This window comes from Crotalus tigris, unplaced genomic scaffold, assembly GCF_016545835.1.
Source record: "Crotalus tigris isolate CLP2741 ecotype Arizona unplaced genomic scaffold, ASM1654583v1 scf7180000024362.2655971311:6658466, whole genome shotgun sequence".
Classification (NCBI taxonomy): Eukaryota; Metazoa; Chordata; class Lepidosauria; order Squamata; family Viperidae; genus Crotalus; species Crotalus tigris.
The window spans coordinates 3,249,837-3,267,517 of record NW_024100530.1 but is presented as its reverse complement, the minus strand read 5'-3'; the positions used below and the strand labels follow the sequence as shown (position 1 = coordinate 3,267,517).

The 17,681-nt window shown below is 36.9% G+C and overlaps 1 protein-coding gene across 1 annotated transcript in view; it reads right to left on the bottom strand.

Moving 5' to 3' along the window:
• Positions 1-941: 941 nt before the first annotated feature.
• Positions 942-17,681, bottom strand: part of CMTM4 (CKLF like MARVEL transmembrane domain containing 4) — a 31,469-nt gene continuing 14,729 nt past the window's right edge. Inside the window, exons 2-4 of the mRNA XM_039327473.1 lie at positions 15,205-15,381; positions 8,231-8,329; positions 942-6,970 (exon numbers count right to left, since the gene is read on the bottom strand). Of these exons, the coding sequence (XP_039183407.1) occupies positions 6,797-6,970; positions 8,231-8,329; positions 15,205-15,381 (450 nt within the window). The 3' untranslated portion in view covers positions 942-6,796. The remainder of the gene's footprint in view (positions 6,971-8,230; positions 8,330-15,204; positions 15,382-17,681) is intronic.

Here is a 17,681-nt window from a genome sequence, read left to right as displayed (position 1 = left end):
AGGTAATCTTTCCCTAAAAGATACTTATGATCCTGTTCCAAAGTTACAATGGACACACACACACTCCCCACAGTCATCCTTTCAGATGCTTGGCAATTGGCCTGCATTTATCATGATATAATCGCAGTTTACATTTTTGCTGAATCTGGCTTTTACTTCTGGTTTTCATCAAAAGCACTCCATAGCCAAGAATAGGACTAGATTAACCACACACAAAAATCATAAAATCAGGTCACTCTTGGTGACCCGCTCTCACAAGTATAATGAACAGGTTTCATTATGGTTGTAAGTCAAGGACTACTTGTAGTATAAGAGCTTTTCCTGGTTATCTGAACATATACAGTCAAGTACATTACGATTCTTTGGCCAACTAAGGCTTGGTTTGCCAAAAAAATTCAAACTCTCCATAGGAATATCAAACAGGTTTTCTTCTTCTTGTTGTGCCATATCCGTTATCGGACGTTGGCAATCATGTTGCCGATCCTGTTTTTATCAGTAGCCGCACGAAAAAGTGCTGCTGAGTTTTGTCCAAACCAGTCCCTTAGATTTTGAAGCCACGATGTTCTTCTTCTGCCTGGACCTCGTTTGCCTTCAATCTTTCCCTGGAGGATTAAATGGAGTATGCCGTATTTTTCTGGTGTCGCAGAAATATTCTAATTTTCATTTTTTTAATTGTTTTGATGATTTCCCTTGGCTTTCCCAGGCGGCTTATCACCTTCTCATTTCTGATCTTGTCCACCCAGCTTATACGTAACAGCCGCTTGTAAATCCACATTTCAAATGCTTCTAGTCTCTTCAGGTGGCCTTGTGTCAGAGACCAGCTCTCTAGTCCATAGAGCAGGATAGAAAAAATATAACACCTAACAAGCCTGACAGATTTTCTAGATGGAATTAAACAATTGGGTCTAAGTTTACCAAGGCACAAACAGTCAACAAGTGAAGACTTTTATTCCTACCCATTTATTAAATCCTTTACAATGTTTCCATATGAGATTAGTACTCAGAAAGCTTATGATTTTTTCCTACATACAAAAATACAGGTTTTTTAAAAACACACAATGAAAGTAGGCAAATACCATGAGAATTTTATAGAATCCGATATCCTGGTGTATCCCCCCAAAAAGGTTAAAAATAGTATAAATCAAAAGGCAGAAAGATACTCCTATTAAATTTTACATTACCCAGAATAAACCATGCCAATATACAAAGCAAAAACTGATAAAATACACCACATAGGAATAAATTTAAAAACAAGAACTGACCAAGCAGCAATTTGGTGATTGCCTTCAGTTAAGTAAAAAATCATTACAATCCTTCATCCTGAAGTTTATAGAAGTAGAATAATATTGGAAATTAAAAGTGCATGGCATATCAATGCTATTTGTCTTCATGAAACTTTGGAATGGTTAAACATCTCATTCACGCAACAGATAGAAATCCTCGTATGGAATGTCAGAGAATGTTTTTATGCAGGAAGAAACATTTTCTGCACTCAATTGTTTTTTCCTGGTACTAAAGCAAAAGGCCGTACAGATTGTCTAAAACCCCAGGAACTTTGTGGAATATGGTTAACTTTTGCTCTGGAATGACAAAGACTGTGTTTTTCAACCTCAGCAACTTTTAAGATGTGTGGACTTCAACTCCCAGATTTTCTCAGCCAGCTTGAAGTTGCTGAAGTTGATAAACACTGAACTAATGGGTTACTACAGGCGGCACTGTTTTCTACCCACATTTACTATGCTGATGTTGCTATGTTAGAACTAGCAAATTCCTGAATTGGCCAACCCTATTATCAATATTTAGAGTATGCAGATGCAAGATTCATTCATGTATTCTTGAAACTGCCTAATAGCAGTTTCTGAACCATTTGTAGGCACGCAACCTTCTGTTGGTCAAACAATGTAGTCTCAAGGCCACTGAAATGATATTCGGATCAAGTCTCCGTTGACCGTACTGCAAAATGTTTCCCAAACTGCAGTGCTTAGCATGGGATGTCAATCCAGACAGCAAAGCAAAGGATGCAGATGGAAAATTACGTGCTAGCCACATGATCTTGAAAGTAGATTTTCTTTCTGAACAGATGTGATTTTCTGCAAGATAAAACTTTGAAAACAACCCATTCTATCTGATACAATGTAAGCCACTTTGGAAGTCCTTGGTTTAAAAAGCTGATTCAGCTCACCAGCACCAGATTTGTAACTGAAACCATATTCAACTTTAGATCTAATTATATTTACCGTAACTCAAATCCACAGCATTAAACAATTTCTTGCAATTTTTTTTTACAAACTGCTAGTATGGTAACTGTAAGCATAAGTTTGAAATAGTTGTTTTTTTTAAAAAAAAAATTGAGTCCATGGGACTATACTTCAATGATATTTCATGCTATATAATCAAGCTTTTCTAACTCTTTCTTAGTAGGAATGTTCATTTCATAATATCTAACAACTTTAGACATGATACTTTAAATACAGTTTAACCCCAGAAGGAAAAGATCAAACTGAAGTCATTGTCTTTAACCAAAGTATTAGCTCATTGAAAATCTTACTTAGGTAATATTTTTGGTCACAAAGTTTGATTTCTGAAAAAAACACAGTGCCAATGCCTTGGAGTGAGTATTGAAACAAAAAAATCCTCCCAAAAAAATCAAGTGCAACTTGGTATATATTTGAAAGCATTTTAAATTAAGGAAAAGATTCTCTCTTTAAGTAGTGGTGCCCCTTGTTTCATAATAGCACTTGGGCTACCCCAGGAATTGACAACTCCATCTTGTTTCAACTTGGTCCCTGTCAACCAAAATCCATATTTTTTATACACATTCTCTACACGTACCAAAAGGCTTACATTGCATGTTAAACACATTAGAGTTTACCCATAGCAATGCAATGTATTTTTCAACTTCTGCCAAGAAAGCAGAGGCTTTAAAAAAAGGCTGAGGAATCCATTAAGGCAGGTGTTCAGCAGAACTCAAAAGTGTGTTTAGCAATTTGTGATTATAAAAATAGTGTTTGTAAGCAAGGATCTCTGAGAAGGGTTGATGCCATTCACACACAAATGAGATTCGTACAAAGGCACCCTAGCCAAACTGGGACAATACAATGAACAATAAATATACAGTTTACTATCTCATTATCGTATTATATCTCCATTTCATAAACCTCAATATATACAAATAGGTTCCATCCACAATAATGCAGAAGAGAAGTATCCACATAAGACAACTTAAGTGCATCTTTTATTCTAGGTTGATTAATGTATGGGATTAGCAGAGTCACTAAAACAGGTGTCCAAATTAAGATGCTCGCTTCCTAACACAAGTTATTCTTTTTCATCTCAAAGTGCTCTAACAACAATGCATAGACGTCCAGGAGCACCCATAAATATATACATTCCAGTCCCAAATATGAACAGTGGACAGAGATAATGTATAATGTACAGTACTGTAAAAGTTGTACAGTCCAAGTTATTCTACCTCTAAGCAGGCTCTGTTTAAAATATTTTTACCTAGGGTTCTTATACACCACCACAAGACTTCTTGATAGCCAGAAATAAGCTAGAACTCACAATGCCATCTTAGATATCCCAAAAGGTAATTTATTTATTTATTTATTTATGAGACTTATATACCGCTTTAAGTGCAAGCACTCTCTAAGCGGTGTACACCAGTAAGCAATGTATATATATATATTTAATTCTCGAAATGCAACTGGACTTTCTTGGGTTTTTTTTCCTTGAAAACATTTCATTTCTCCTCCAACAAGCTTCTTCGATTCTGACTGAATGGTGGGGAACAGAAGGATTGAACTGACAGAAAGGATTGAACTAACAGAACCGTGGAAGCGTCTTGGAGAAGAAGCAAAATGTGATGATTGAGAATCTTCAGAGACATTTTGCCCTCTTACTGTAGATGCTTTTATCTGATTTTATCCCAAATTAAGCACCAGCAAATTCACTCAAGTAGCTACACCAACTTTCCCTACCTACCAGGTGGTCTTGACCATGCTAGCTGAACGTTGTGGAATTGTTCTCAGTGCATTCAAATGGTCCTTAATGTGGAGAGAAGACTTTTAGAAGCAACAGAACCTTAAGAAAAATGAATGATTTGCTGGCAGAACTGCCCACTCCTATCTTATGCATAGGGCCAAACGGATTAATAAGGGAAATCATTCTCTAGTCAAGGGAAACCAGACATACGGATTCTGTTATTGTTTGCACTCCTTCTAGTATTAACTCAATATTGTAAATAAGGCAAGTCCAACTTCAAAACATTAGTTTGCTAGAAATATTACAAATAGTGGTTTTTTAAAACGTTATTACTCTCCATCTGTTTATTTCTGGGGCTCAGGAGGCATCTGAATTAAATTAACTACAGAAAGTGAACTGATTTTTCCAAAATCAATCACAGCTGTCAAGAGGAGGGATAGGAATAGATTTCACTTCAGCTTCTTAGTTTTCATCTATGGGTTATTAGTATGGCTGTAAAGACAGGCCTAAACTAAATACCGCAAGCCGCAACTATAACAATCTAGATGTTCTATTGGGTCCTTACCTCTTCCCAATTAACTACAAAATAAAACCTGACCACAGACGTTAAAATACACCGAGCACCTTTTTCCATGAAAAGCATAGGTAATTAACACCAAAAATGCAATGTTCTGTCTCATAAAAATAGAATGTCTCATTAAAAGAGTACTATGCAAATCGTTTTTTTTCCTCGCTAAAAACCACATATTCTTCAAATGGAAAAGAGCCATCCAAGTCCGTGTCATTGCTAAAGAGTATATAGCCATCCTTCCAGAACATTACTTTAATCATATTTTTATAAACATTACTTGATATTACCAGAGAGACTTTAGGCTAGGTAAATAATTTCCAACATTCATCCAAAATGTGATATATCGATGTGTTTAGTCATCAGGAGCTTTAGAAAACCAACAAGATTATGTTGCTTGTGTACATTCCTAATGCAGTGCTAATACCAACCATGTAGTTGAATGGCTGATCCCATGGAAATATAAAATAATTACTACCTAGGATATACAAACATTACTTCTTCCCCGAATTTGTTATTGTAGTATACAATATTCATATTCCCAATCACAGCTGCACTGCATCTTACGGAGGGTGGGTTTCTACTTAAATTACAAGTCTTGAATGAAAAGTAATGCCTTCAGCAGTATATGTTACTGCCTGCATATTATAAACATATTGTTTACCATCTGTTTTTCCGCTTCAATTGGTAGAAAATTACGGAGAGGAAAAAAAAACTGTCTTGCTATTGTTTGTGAAATGGAACCTTGCAGTGGGAGTTCGTACTGATTGAATTTTTGACTGCCCATGGAGTCCCACAACAAAAATTCACTGTCAAATGGAAGTTGTTAACAGTGATGACTATGTTGACCCTGGTACTGTTAGTTACTGAGCCAAAAAAATAAAATAAAATAAAAAGTGAAGTTGTAAATGCAAAGATGATGAATTGGGAAGAGCTGATTTGTATGAGCAAGACTGAAGTGCACAATTTATGATAGAAGAGTTTACATAATCGGTTGATGAACCAATTAAGAACAATCAGCAGATCAAAGAGAAATGGCTGTCAACCATGTTGTTCCACAGGATGGTAGGTCACTATATTGTATAAATGGCATATAAATTAAATAAACCATATAGCTGGCTATGTTCACTGGCCAAAATAAGACATACTTCAAACATGCCTAATCTGACACCCGGAAAGGTATCGTTTAAGTGCCTTACCAGGTAGACCAGACAGAAATCTCAACCAGATTCTAATTCTATTTTTAACAGAATCAAACAGATCCAGGGTGGGTCTCTTCTGAGCTTCTTGACCATCCATTATCCAGCTTCCAACTCTGCTATCTCTTATCTGACCGTTCCCTGGAAAGCAGCTCCTCACTCTGTTTCCCAAAGTTTTCCCCACATCTCATTACAATAACAGCTTAACTTAGAAATATATTTCTCCCAAATTTGGACCATTAAAAATTAGCAGCCAAACCAATTAAGTTCTCAGGGCATTATATCATTTTAGAAACATAGCAATCCGTGGACACAAAACAAATGTTCTTAAACCCCTGACCACAATAAGGTTTTCCTGTAGCTGAACATAAAAGGGGAGGTTGTTTAGATAAACAACCGCAATGTCTACTTTGTGATTCTTTCGAAGTTAAAAAAAGGGAATGAATGTAGCAGATGACAGAATTGAATATCAGGTCGTACCTAAATTGTAACCACAAATGGAGTGTGCTTGGTGTTTTCTTTGTAGTCAAAATCATTAGTGAATATTACCTGATCCACCAGCTAAAAGTCTAATATAGCCAGCTGCTTGTTGCAGAGACACAGCGAAACTGTAGGAGTACGAGATCAAAAATTAACCTGGAAAACTTGTTGGAAAATGTACGTAGCAGTTTCATAATCCAATACCCAATTTATATTCTTTCTATCTTTCATCTCAGTGCATGATGTTGAACATCAAAATTATGTTTCAAAAATACAATCTATTGCTAGCATTAATTCTACTTGTCTGGATGTTAGAAATAGGCATCATTTTCTCCACTCTGTTGTATTCCCATTCTCCATTATTTATGGGCAAAAAAAAAATATGCAATTGTCATTATAGGCTTCATATAATTGCTTCTTAATCCACCTCCTTCTCTTTATACATGCTCTTGGCCATCACATTCTCCTTTATTGCCTGTAAAAAACTCTCATCAGCATCTTCTTTTCTTTAAAAAAAAATGTCCACGGGCTTTTTAAAAAATCTTTTTCAGCAAATTCCCGTTTTTCACCCATCCAGACGTTGAATCTCTGGACGGTTATCTACTTCTCTGGATTCTGTCCGAGCACGTATATAGTCACTGGTCTGTCGCGTGTTTTGCTGGCTATTGGTGTTTCTCCAATTTTTAACTGCTAAAAATGAATTCACAGCATAGACTGCGGTTGCCAAAAAACCAAATATCTAAAAAAGAGAGAAAGAGAACAATTGTTTGAAGAAATAGCAGGTAACACTTAACAAAATATGAATTATAAATAAGCAACTGCCTTTTGCTGTCTTTAATACTGGTGTCCTGTTTGAAGGACAAATTATAATTTTATCACACAGATAACGTTTCATAAAACTTCTTGGAACACAAGGAGTGAATACTTAATTGTATATTTGGGGCATTTTTTTTATTCTATTGGTAACTTTAATAGGAAATCAAACAGGCATGTGAAAAAAATAGCATCCACATATTTCAAACATTTTCAAGAAATCCTGCAGGGTAGCCATTTATCCATCCATGTGGTTTTTGAGCTAAAACTCAATTCCATTAAAAAAACAAAAAAAACCTTAAGTAACTTAAACATGTGATGACAGGAATTATTTATTTTCCATTAAAGTTTTCATGTCCTCTAGATTTTTAAGATATAAGTCCCAGAATTCTGCAGGCAAAAATTATGGAATTGTAATTGTGTAAGAAGTCAAGATTAGCTTACACCATAACACTGCAAAATTCTTTTGCGAAACAGAATTTCTCATTAACGAAAGTACCAATATACCATTTGCAAATCCAGTGATACGTGAAGGTTTAATGAAGTGTTGGTTTGCAGCCCCTTCCTGAGACTCCTTCAAGGAACAATGATTAAATACATGGAAAGTGATTATTAACTTTAAACAGTGTGGTATCTGGCGTATCACTCAAAGGCAAAGTGCAGTCTTACACACACATACGTGCACATGCCCACACCCACATCCACCCACCCACCCACCCACACACAAAGCTACAAACCCCTGATCTAATCAGAAAAAAGCTTGCCATGATTTTCACTTTAGGGCAGTTTAAAAATCTTCGTCATTAAGCTGAATGTTTAAAATTAAAGCCAAATGAGATGGATCATTTATATATTAATAATCTAAAACGGTCAAATATATCGGCATTGACACGATTGTAACAGCCAACATAAAGACAACCCATTTTGCTTCTTGAGGCATTGACTTCAAACAAAATTGGCTATCTTTAGGCTGAATGCTATATGACAAGAGAGAAATTCTAAACAGCAATCCACCAATCAGAATAGAGTGGGACCTTGGAGGTCTTCTAGTCCAACCCCCTGCTCAAGCAGGAGACCCAGCATAAATTAATCTGGATGGCAGTTTGCTGTCGAAAGTGTATTGAGAGAAGAGACAAATATTTCATCTTTTCAACAAGGGAATGAAAACAAATCAATGTTTTCTTACCACCGCTGCAATTTCTGCACCTTTTTTATGGTTTAAAGCTGCAAGTACTATCGATGCAATGAAGAAGAAGAAAGTGCAGATTCCAGTATTGACCAAATCCTATAAAAGCAAAATTACAGATATTATATCTTAGAATATTAGACTAGAATATTCTTTATTGGCCAAGGGTGATTGGACACACAAGGAATTTGTCCCTGGTGCATAAGCTCTCAGTCAACATACAAAATAATATAAACATAGGATACCAACAGGAGAAGGTAGAAGAACAGATGAGAAAGATGATATAGTAATACAGCCACGCTATGTGGGTAAATATTCTTAGACATAAGACAATGCTGTGGTAATTCGTCATGGCACAAGAGAAAAAACTGTCTTTGAGTCTAGTTGCTTTGGTATGCAATGCCCTACAATGCCCAGCATGCTAAGGGAAAAAGTTCAAACAGTTTATGTCCAGGATGTGAGGGGTCTGTAAATGTTTTCTCAGCCCTCTTTCTGACCCTTGCAGTATATAGGTCCTCAATGGAAGGCAGGCTAGTTGCAATGGTTTTTTTCTGCAGTCCTAACTATTAGTCGAAGTCTGTGCCTGTCATAACATCAACTGAGTTGATGAAGCAGGACTGTTTGCATGCCATTACTTTATGTCAGACTGCAACTCCACAGAAAAATACACATTACACACTCCTATAATTGCTGCATGATAGTGAAGAAAAAGTATTACTTAACAAAACAAGGGCAATTTCCTCTTTTCTTTATTCCAATACTACCGAACCCACGAAACATTCTTCCAGCCACAAGAATATTTTATAACTTAGCTACTGATATACAAATAGATTGCTAACTCTGTCGAATCTAGAAAACTATCTGTATGCCTGCCACATATCTCTTACTGCATTATATGTTGCAGGATCTCTGTAAAATGCTAATTTTGTTTATATGACATAGTTTTAGCATAAAGGGACATTTCTCTATGTCCTAGAGGATCTTTTAAAATATTATTCATTCCTGAAACAACAAATCATTCAGTAACTTCTGCAATTCAGTTTCACAGACTTCCTGTTTAGCGATGAAGCTCAAATGATTTTAAGCTCACTGAATTCCCAACTGCATAACTGGTATACCATTGTCCACATTTATCATAATTTTAAAGAATTAGAACCAGTTCTTGTTAGAAGCTTGTTAGATACTTTGTAGACTTACCAATACACTCAAAAAGAAAGAGAGAGAGAAATGCACACCATTCAGTTTATTTCATCATAGATTTCACAGGTTATAGACAAGTGCTTAGCTAATATACCTGATCTTCCAATAAAGAAATAGTGGGAATTCACTGTGTACGTTTATTACAGAAATATGCCAAGATCACTTTTTTAGTCCAACCAGAACTGATATGAGAGAGAGAGAGAGAGAGAGAGAGAGAGAGAGAGAGAGAGAGAGAGAGAGAGAGAGAGAGAGAGACAGAGAGAGAGACAGATCCAATTTGAGATTGCCAACATCAGCTCAAGTTAGCTTTTCAAAGGGTAGATTTACTTCTATAGCAAGTACGTTTTGATGCAGGAAATATTTACATACACAGTCTATTTAAATTAATTGATGTTTATATATAAATGGATATATCCAATAACCACATAGGGAAAGCTCTTTTAAATGGATAACTACAGATATTTCAGACAGCTAAACAGTAGCCACATATGTAATCGTGAAAACATTAATTGGATTAATGTGGAGAAGAAAATGAAAGTGTTAGTGTATATTATTAAGAAATTAATCAGCATCAATTGCTGAGTTTTTAAAAAGTTACTTAAAAAGTATGGGGTTTCACCACAGAAAAGTTGGATTTTATTTGCACCTGTCAACACTGTGTTCAATGCTTCAAGCCACAATCTGCTGCTTTAAGATTTACCCACACCAAGTTAAGACATCCTAGTTATCTTGACTTGCTACTGTTAAAGTAATGTCAACGCTATGACAAACCGAATTGAAGCCATTTTCATTTGTCTTCGTTGCCACATATTTAGTTAGAAAAAGGAGGGAGGGGTCTAGTTCTCAGTTAGCCAAAACAATTCACATCTATGGGAACCAAGGTCATTGCTGATAACACTTTGGTGGACTGGATTTTGTAACCTAGGGGAGGCAAATTTAGTCTTGGGTTCACCTTTGTATGTGCCCTTATGTTGTAGCCAAATAAAAAAGGTTTTTTAAGGAAGAAATTCTTGCCCTGAAGTTCTTTTAAATGGTCTCATCTATCGAAACCATGACAAGTAAACTCAAAACAATTTTTGGAAGGCTATCACATGGCTTATTTGAAATCAAGGAACTTGTTTAATTATAGTGGATCACAGCTTTCTCCAACCTGGCATTGTCCAGATATAATGAGACTGAAACTCTTACAATTCCTAGGCAGCATAGAAGCAGAATGGGACAACTAGCTGCAGCCAACTTGCCATGGCCAATCTGCTGCAGGACAACTCAATAATTCAGTGTAATTATTTAAAATAATTAAAACAATATTTTAATTTTTGTCATTCACATTTCATTTTGCATCCTTCCTTTAATGATTCTATTCTACCATTTCTTCGATATTAGTGCAATTCTTAATGAGTTGGCCAACGCAAATTGTCCTAGACTGACATAGAAGTTGCGTCTTAATTTATCTGATGGAGCTTGTTGAGGAGACCCGGCTTACAATAGGCAGTAGCTCCTAAATGAGCTAATTTGAATATTCTTTTCTGAAAAGAATTTTTTACAATCCCACCGCTTTGCTTGCTATTTGAGAAACTGATCAGTGGGCAAGGACAATATTTGAAGTCCATTTGGCACATATGCTAGTTTCTTTATGTTCCATATGCAGATTTTTTTTCCTGCAGCATCCTTTGCTCGAAGTGTGTAATAGCACTTCTGGCACACTACTTTGCCTTCCCTTTTAAATCTTTTTTTTTCTCTTTCCAATGCATTTGTGTTTTAATTATCATCTCTTGGATGCATCCTCATACCAAGTATTGCCAAGTTGTAAAGTCATAACATTAACTGGCCTTTCAAGTCATAAATATGCAAAATGCTTAAACAGCTTAAATTGCAGAAAAAATGGGTTCTTCTTTTTCTAAATGTGTGAAGAAAAGAAAATGTCCTGTTCTTATTTCACACACAAAATGAAGGGAAGGAGAAATCTGAAAAACAAGCTATTTTCTCTTTCATGAACCTTGTAATTTGGAGATGTAAAGAAAAGGTATTTGGTTACCCTGTTTCATACACACACACACACACACACACACACACACACACACACACACGGGGGAGAGGGAGGGAGGGAGGGAAGGAGAGACAGAGAGAGAGAGAAAGAGAAAGAGAGACTTCAGCATTTGCTATAAGGGCATTCATATAATTTATCTCAATATTAATTATGCAAAGGATAGGAAAGGATAAAAATGCAAAGGATAGCATTGCTACAATTAATTTTTCAGGAGAAAAGGTCAGTTGACAACATTTGTAATTTGGGAGGAGAGATGGACTAAGCTGATTGTGCAGTTCACAAAATATTTTAAAACTCAACAGATTGCCTGATTTTTTTTTTTTTGTATGCTAGGCAATTATGGGTTTTGTGTTGTTCTTAGACCCAAGCCAAGAGCAAGCAGATTTAGCCAAAACCAGAATATAATGGCAGAAGTTTCTACTTAGAACTATCCTTTATATTCTCCTACACAAAAACTATTTGAAGTTCTACTGAAGGAGACAAAAGAAGGGTTCAGTAAATCAATTGTAATAAAGAGGTTAGATGTGGAAAACTGACAACCGCTCCCTTTCAATATCCTTTGCATCTGAGATGGCCTGTCCCAATCCATGAACCTATGAGAACTGAAACAGGCAAGGAAGGTGTCAGCATTGATCAAACCAGACGGAACCCCTATATAACTGCCTAGCAGGTGCCTTCCATTCTCAAGATGATCAGGGACATACGAAGAACGGCAACGGGACTTGGGTTTGGCTAGTAGTCTAAAGAAAAGAAGAAACAGGGGAGACATGATAGCAGTGTTCCAGTATCTGAGGGGCTGCCACAAGGCAGAAGGGGCCAGGTTGTTCACCAAAGCACCAGATGGAAGGACGAGAAGCAATGGTTGGAAACTGATCAAGGAGAGAAACAACCTGGAATTGAGGAGAAACTGCCTGACAGTGAGGACAATCTTGCCTCCAGAACAACTTGCTTCCAGAAATTGGGGGCACTCCATCACTGGAGATTTTTAAGAGGAGACTGGACATTCACCTGTCTGAGACGGTATAGGTTCTCCTGCTTGAGCAGGGGGCTGGACTAGAAAACCTCCAAGGTCCCTTCCAGCTTCTATTCTATTCTATTCTATTCTATTCTATTCTATTCTATTCTATTCTATTCTATTCTATTCTAGGCTGGGAAAAGAACATTTGCTGTTCTTTTCTAGATTTCTAGATTTCTAGATAGATAGATAGATAGATAGGTAGGTAGGTAGGTAGGTAGGTAGGTAGATAGATGATAGATTTGCTATTCTTTTCTAGGTACATAGATAGATTTGCTGACAGACAGACAGACAGACAGACAGATAGATGACTTTTTTTCTGTCTGCAACAAAACCACCTATCTAGCACCAAGATTGCTTCTTTAATGGAGAGTGCAAATGGATAGTGGTGCCAGGCCCAAAGTCTGACAGCTAGATTCTGAGTTAGCTGTCGATTCTGTAATTTTAGAATGCTTTAAAATATGAAAGTATCCCCTCCCCAAAAAAATTACCTCAAAGAAAAAAAAATGCACCTCTTGGCCTACAGCAAGGAACAGTTTTTCACACCATCTATTTTCCATGACTAGACCAGCCTCCCTCTTACCAAACCAATGTTCTCATTCGGAGACCTCTCAACATTGATTTACGGCAACAGTGGTATTAATTTAAAGTCATAAGCAGTGAAATGACTTCTCTGATCCCTTTCCGTATCACAAAAACTTGTGGATCCCTCCTCAATCATTAGGTTTGGCCTTTTAGTCTTTCTCCTGAGCCCTATTTAAACTGTAAGGCTTTGAAGAGAAGCAAGCATCAATAAGAATATTTGTAGCTCAGAGCTGAAATGAGGGATCGTTGGTGCTCTCTGAGCTTGGTCGTTTCCTTGCAGACGTTTCATTTACCCAAACTAGGGAACAACATGATTTGCTAGTAGAGTGGTTCTCAACCTTTTTAATGCCGCGACCCCCCAACCGGTCGTAAGTCGAGGACTACTCAACCGGTCGTAAGTCGAGGATTACTCAACTGGTGCAGCACCGTTTGCAGAATGGGACTTTTGGCGGGCTCAGCAGGGCAGAGACAGCCTGGACAATTCCTATTGGCTTTTGAAAGCCAATAGAATTAGACTCTATTCAAGAGAGTCTATTCTATTGGCTTTCAAAAGCCAATAGAATAAAAGGGAGTAGCACAGCTAAGGAAAAGGGGGAAAAAATGGCGGACTGCGTTGTTTGGCGATCCCCGTGAAATGGTCGTTCGACCCCAAATGGGGTCCCGACCCACAGGTTGAGAACCACTGTGCTAGCAGATGCTAGCAAACCCCATTCCTTTCTAGTATTGCTGATGGTACCTGGTTTGGGTAATGAAATGTCTGCTAGAAAGCAATCCAGAGAGCACCAAGGATCCCTCAAAACTGCAGTAGGAGATTTAGCCAAATCTGTGCTTGTAGCCTTCGTTCATCACTTCCAATTTGAAACAGATCCATTTTAACCAGTCCCAAGGCAGAGAACAAAAGAACTCTAAAACCAATTGCCATAAGACTAAATATTTTCGGTATTTGCAACGGATGAAAACAAGTATTTGGGAGTGAATATAAACTCATCGTAAAAACGCTTTCAGATGGCCGTTACATTCCTTGATATTATTTGCATGCATTCCTGCACTGTGGAGCTATATTTGTTAAGCAACACAAAGGAATTTCCACTGTTGGTTTTTAACCCATTATCAGAGGGGAAAATATCACGCTTAGTCTGAAAAATGATTCGTCTGCTTATTTCCTCAATAATTCTTAACTCTTTCTAGCATACCACAACTGAGTTACTTGCAGGCTTACTTTCTAGAAGTTACTTTAAAAAAAAAAAAATTAAAAGGCATGCAATTCCCAGTATGACAACAGAGGCACTGCTGTCAAAAATAGTATTCCACATTTATTTCTTGAAATATATAACTATTTATCAAAACCTCCAAAATACAAGTGTTGTGATTAGGAATCGCTGCCACTGAACACTTCATGCCAACACAAATTATTGCAGAACATAATTTTTGTTTTTCAAGAGTTCTCGACACATCTGCAACATGGGGAGTATCATTTATTCTACGCTGGAGGGAAAAACCATTTACTGGCTTACCGGTTAATAAAAATGTGCATTCCAACTTGTCAGCATGGGAGAGAACAAGTAAAGGAAACAAACATATTTTGGGGATGATACAGTAAAGTTAAATCTCCTGAACGTTAGTGTGCATTTCAGGCCTTTTTTTTTTTTTTTAGGTACAGAAATAAGACTAAAAGAAGGTCACAAACTTATTCCTTCGAGAGGATGGGGCAGATAATGAGTGAAAATCTACTTCCAAAATGTCGCTCGATTATAGATTTGTATCTATCCATAATTATTGATTTACAGAGCTAATTCATACAGATTGTATTGCATTCTAATATAAGTATCAATATTAAGTTACAGTCACGAGCAACTAAAAAGTTGCAGTATAAGAAAACCCTGGCATTTGCTGCCAGGCACAAATTCAGCTTTAGACACTTTAACACACAATATTTTATAACACAAGTTCCACCAGTGGGAGATCCACACTGATTATAAAGCAGGACGTGTTCTTTACTTGGTGCACAGAGTTCTAGCATATTGCTCTAATAAGATCTAAAGTTCCTGCATGAAGCAATCGGAGCTTAAAATCTAAATTTCACATGTTTGTTCAGCTATTTTTGTAAAGGTTTAGATGAGAACTTACTGTAGTGTTCCAGTTGATCTGTGGTATTCTTGAGTGGAGATTTAGGCTGAACATAAGCAATAGAACTCCAGTAACTACCAATGCGCTACAGCTGACAAATTCAAAAAAATAAAGTCCTTCACAAGGAGAACATTCCATGATGGTCTCTATGCAGATGAAGGAAATCAAAGCCAAAACCTAAGACGTGAAAAACAGGAAAACAGTATTGTAATATTCTGAATATACAGACACAAATAATCCCGAAGCATTCATTGGGAAGTAGATACTTAAATGTGCAATAACCAGTAAGATTCTCAATATAAAGCGGGGATCCCCAAAGCTGACAACTTTTCAGAGTTGCAGACTTCAACTCCCCACCCCATGGCTGGCTAGGGAATTATGGGAGTTGAAATGCACAAGTCTTAAAATTTGCCAATTTTGGAAACCACTGGTATAAAGAATTCAACACAAGTTATACCAAAGCTAGTTTGCTTCTAGAGTACGGCTATCTGAGACACACTCATCCATAATTTACCAGATAAACGATTTTATGTGTTGGAAATCTATTAAAGGCCACTACTTAGGAGCTATGAAATGCTTCCAAATATAAATCAATGCAAAGAGCCTGCACTAATAATTATATTAGTGAAATGTGTTTTCTTACAGGAGATCCCAAACACCTTGATCGTTTATGAAATTTAAGGAGGATGTAGATATCACAATGTCCTTTTTGTAACTGTGTGTACCCATTGCTTCTTTTTTGTTATTATTATTTTCATAGAAAACTTATGGAGGAGGTCTGAAACTCCTCAGTACTGTCTTTGATCTAAAAGATGGATCATACTACAAGTATAATAGACAATCATTCCAAGTCAGGCATCCCTAAACCTTTTGCAATCATGCCTCCCTTTAGTATAATATTAATATACATAGGTCCCCTAAAAAAACACCCAAATAAATACAAACAACCAATAAAACAATAAAATGGAACTCTGAAAAGGTGGGTTTATTTGTAACGACTAAAGGTGGGTTTATTGTATACGACTAAAAGATTCTTCGCAACCCTCCTGGATTCTGCCTGCATTTCCCCGAGAGAGGGACAAATCACAGTTTCATTCAAATCTTGTGAAAAAGTTGTAAATTCTTGTCTTCTAACCCATATACCTCAACAGTTTGCATTCTGCTTTGCTGGGGAAAGCGAAACTTTAGGTGAATTCACCAACTCACAGTCAAGGATTGTTGGACTTTTTTCTGACTCAAATAATCTGTCGAATGTAAAAATGGTACAGTTATATTTTCAGGGGCTTTCTGAATGAAGGCCAGCAAAGTGGAGGCCAATTTAACCTCTACCCAATTTTGCCCTGCTCATGCTAATTCTCAAGGCATCTGTCAATGCAAGGAAAGGGAACCTATTTCTGAAACATCCCCAGCCAAGTTGAACACAAAACTGGTGGTTCAAAATAAAATGTGGGATTGGCTATGAACTTCCCCCAAATTGTTTCAGTTTTTCAAGAGCCAGTAAGTTTTTTTACAATTATACAGGATCAAAGAGCAGTAGCCAAAAAGAGATTTTTCCCCAAATATTTTTGTCCTATTGCAAAGGACACTGCCACACATATTTCTGACGTGCTTTGAGATTGGCCCCACATGCCAGCAAAACAAAAAAGAAAGAAAATGAATTGTAGCAGAACCAGATCCACTTTGGCAAATCATCTTAACTAAGTATTATTGTCAACATCTGAGAAAAATGAAAAGAATGCACCAAAGTTTAAATTTAACCTCAGCAGAAGTTTTCAGAAGGAAAAACAATGTTACCATTACATTTTCCCTATTTAGCTGGCTGCATTTTATTGCTTGATAAATTGGGCAATAACAGCCTTTTTTTTAAAAAAAAAAAAAACCTTCCATCCTGACAACTTTTTTTTAAAAAAAAACAGCTCTTCCTGTTTATCTGAAGAGGCCCATAAAAAGACTTATTGTGAGTGGTTCAATGACATAATTACTCATGATTGTGAAAAACCAACAAATAAGGGTATATATTTTTTTCCTGCTTCAGAATATTCAGGATCTTGGAGCAAAAGCTTTACAGAAGCTACTTTATCTTGCAATAAGCTAAAGCTAGAGATCAACCTTGACTGCTCTTTAGAAGGCCAGATCCTGAAGTTGAAACTCAAGTAGTTTGGCCACCTAATGAGAAGGAAGGGCTCACTGGAGAAAAGCCTAATGCTGGGAAAGATGGAGGGCAAGAGAAGAAGGGGACGACAGAGAAGGAGGTGGCTGGATGGAGTCACTGAAGCAGTAGGCATGAGCTTCAACGGACTCCAGAAGATGGTAGAGGGCAGGAAGGCCTGGAGGAACGTTGTCCATGGATCGTGATGGATCGGACACAACTTCGCAACTAACAACAACAACAACAACATGCTAAAGCTGATAATACATTCTAATGTAGGGATGGTGAGGAACGAAGAAAATTGTCTTTGGAATTCCCCAAACCTGGA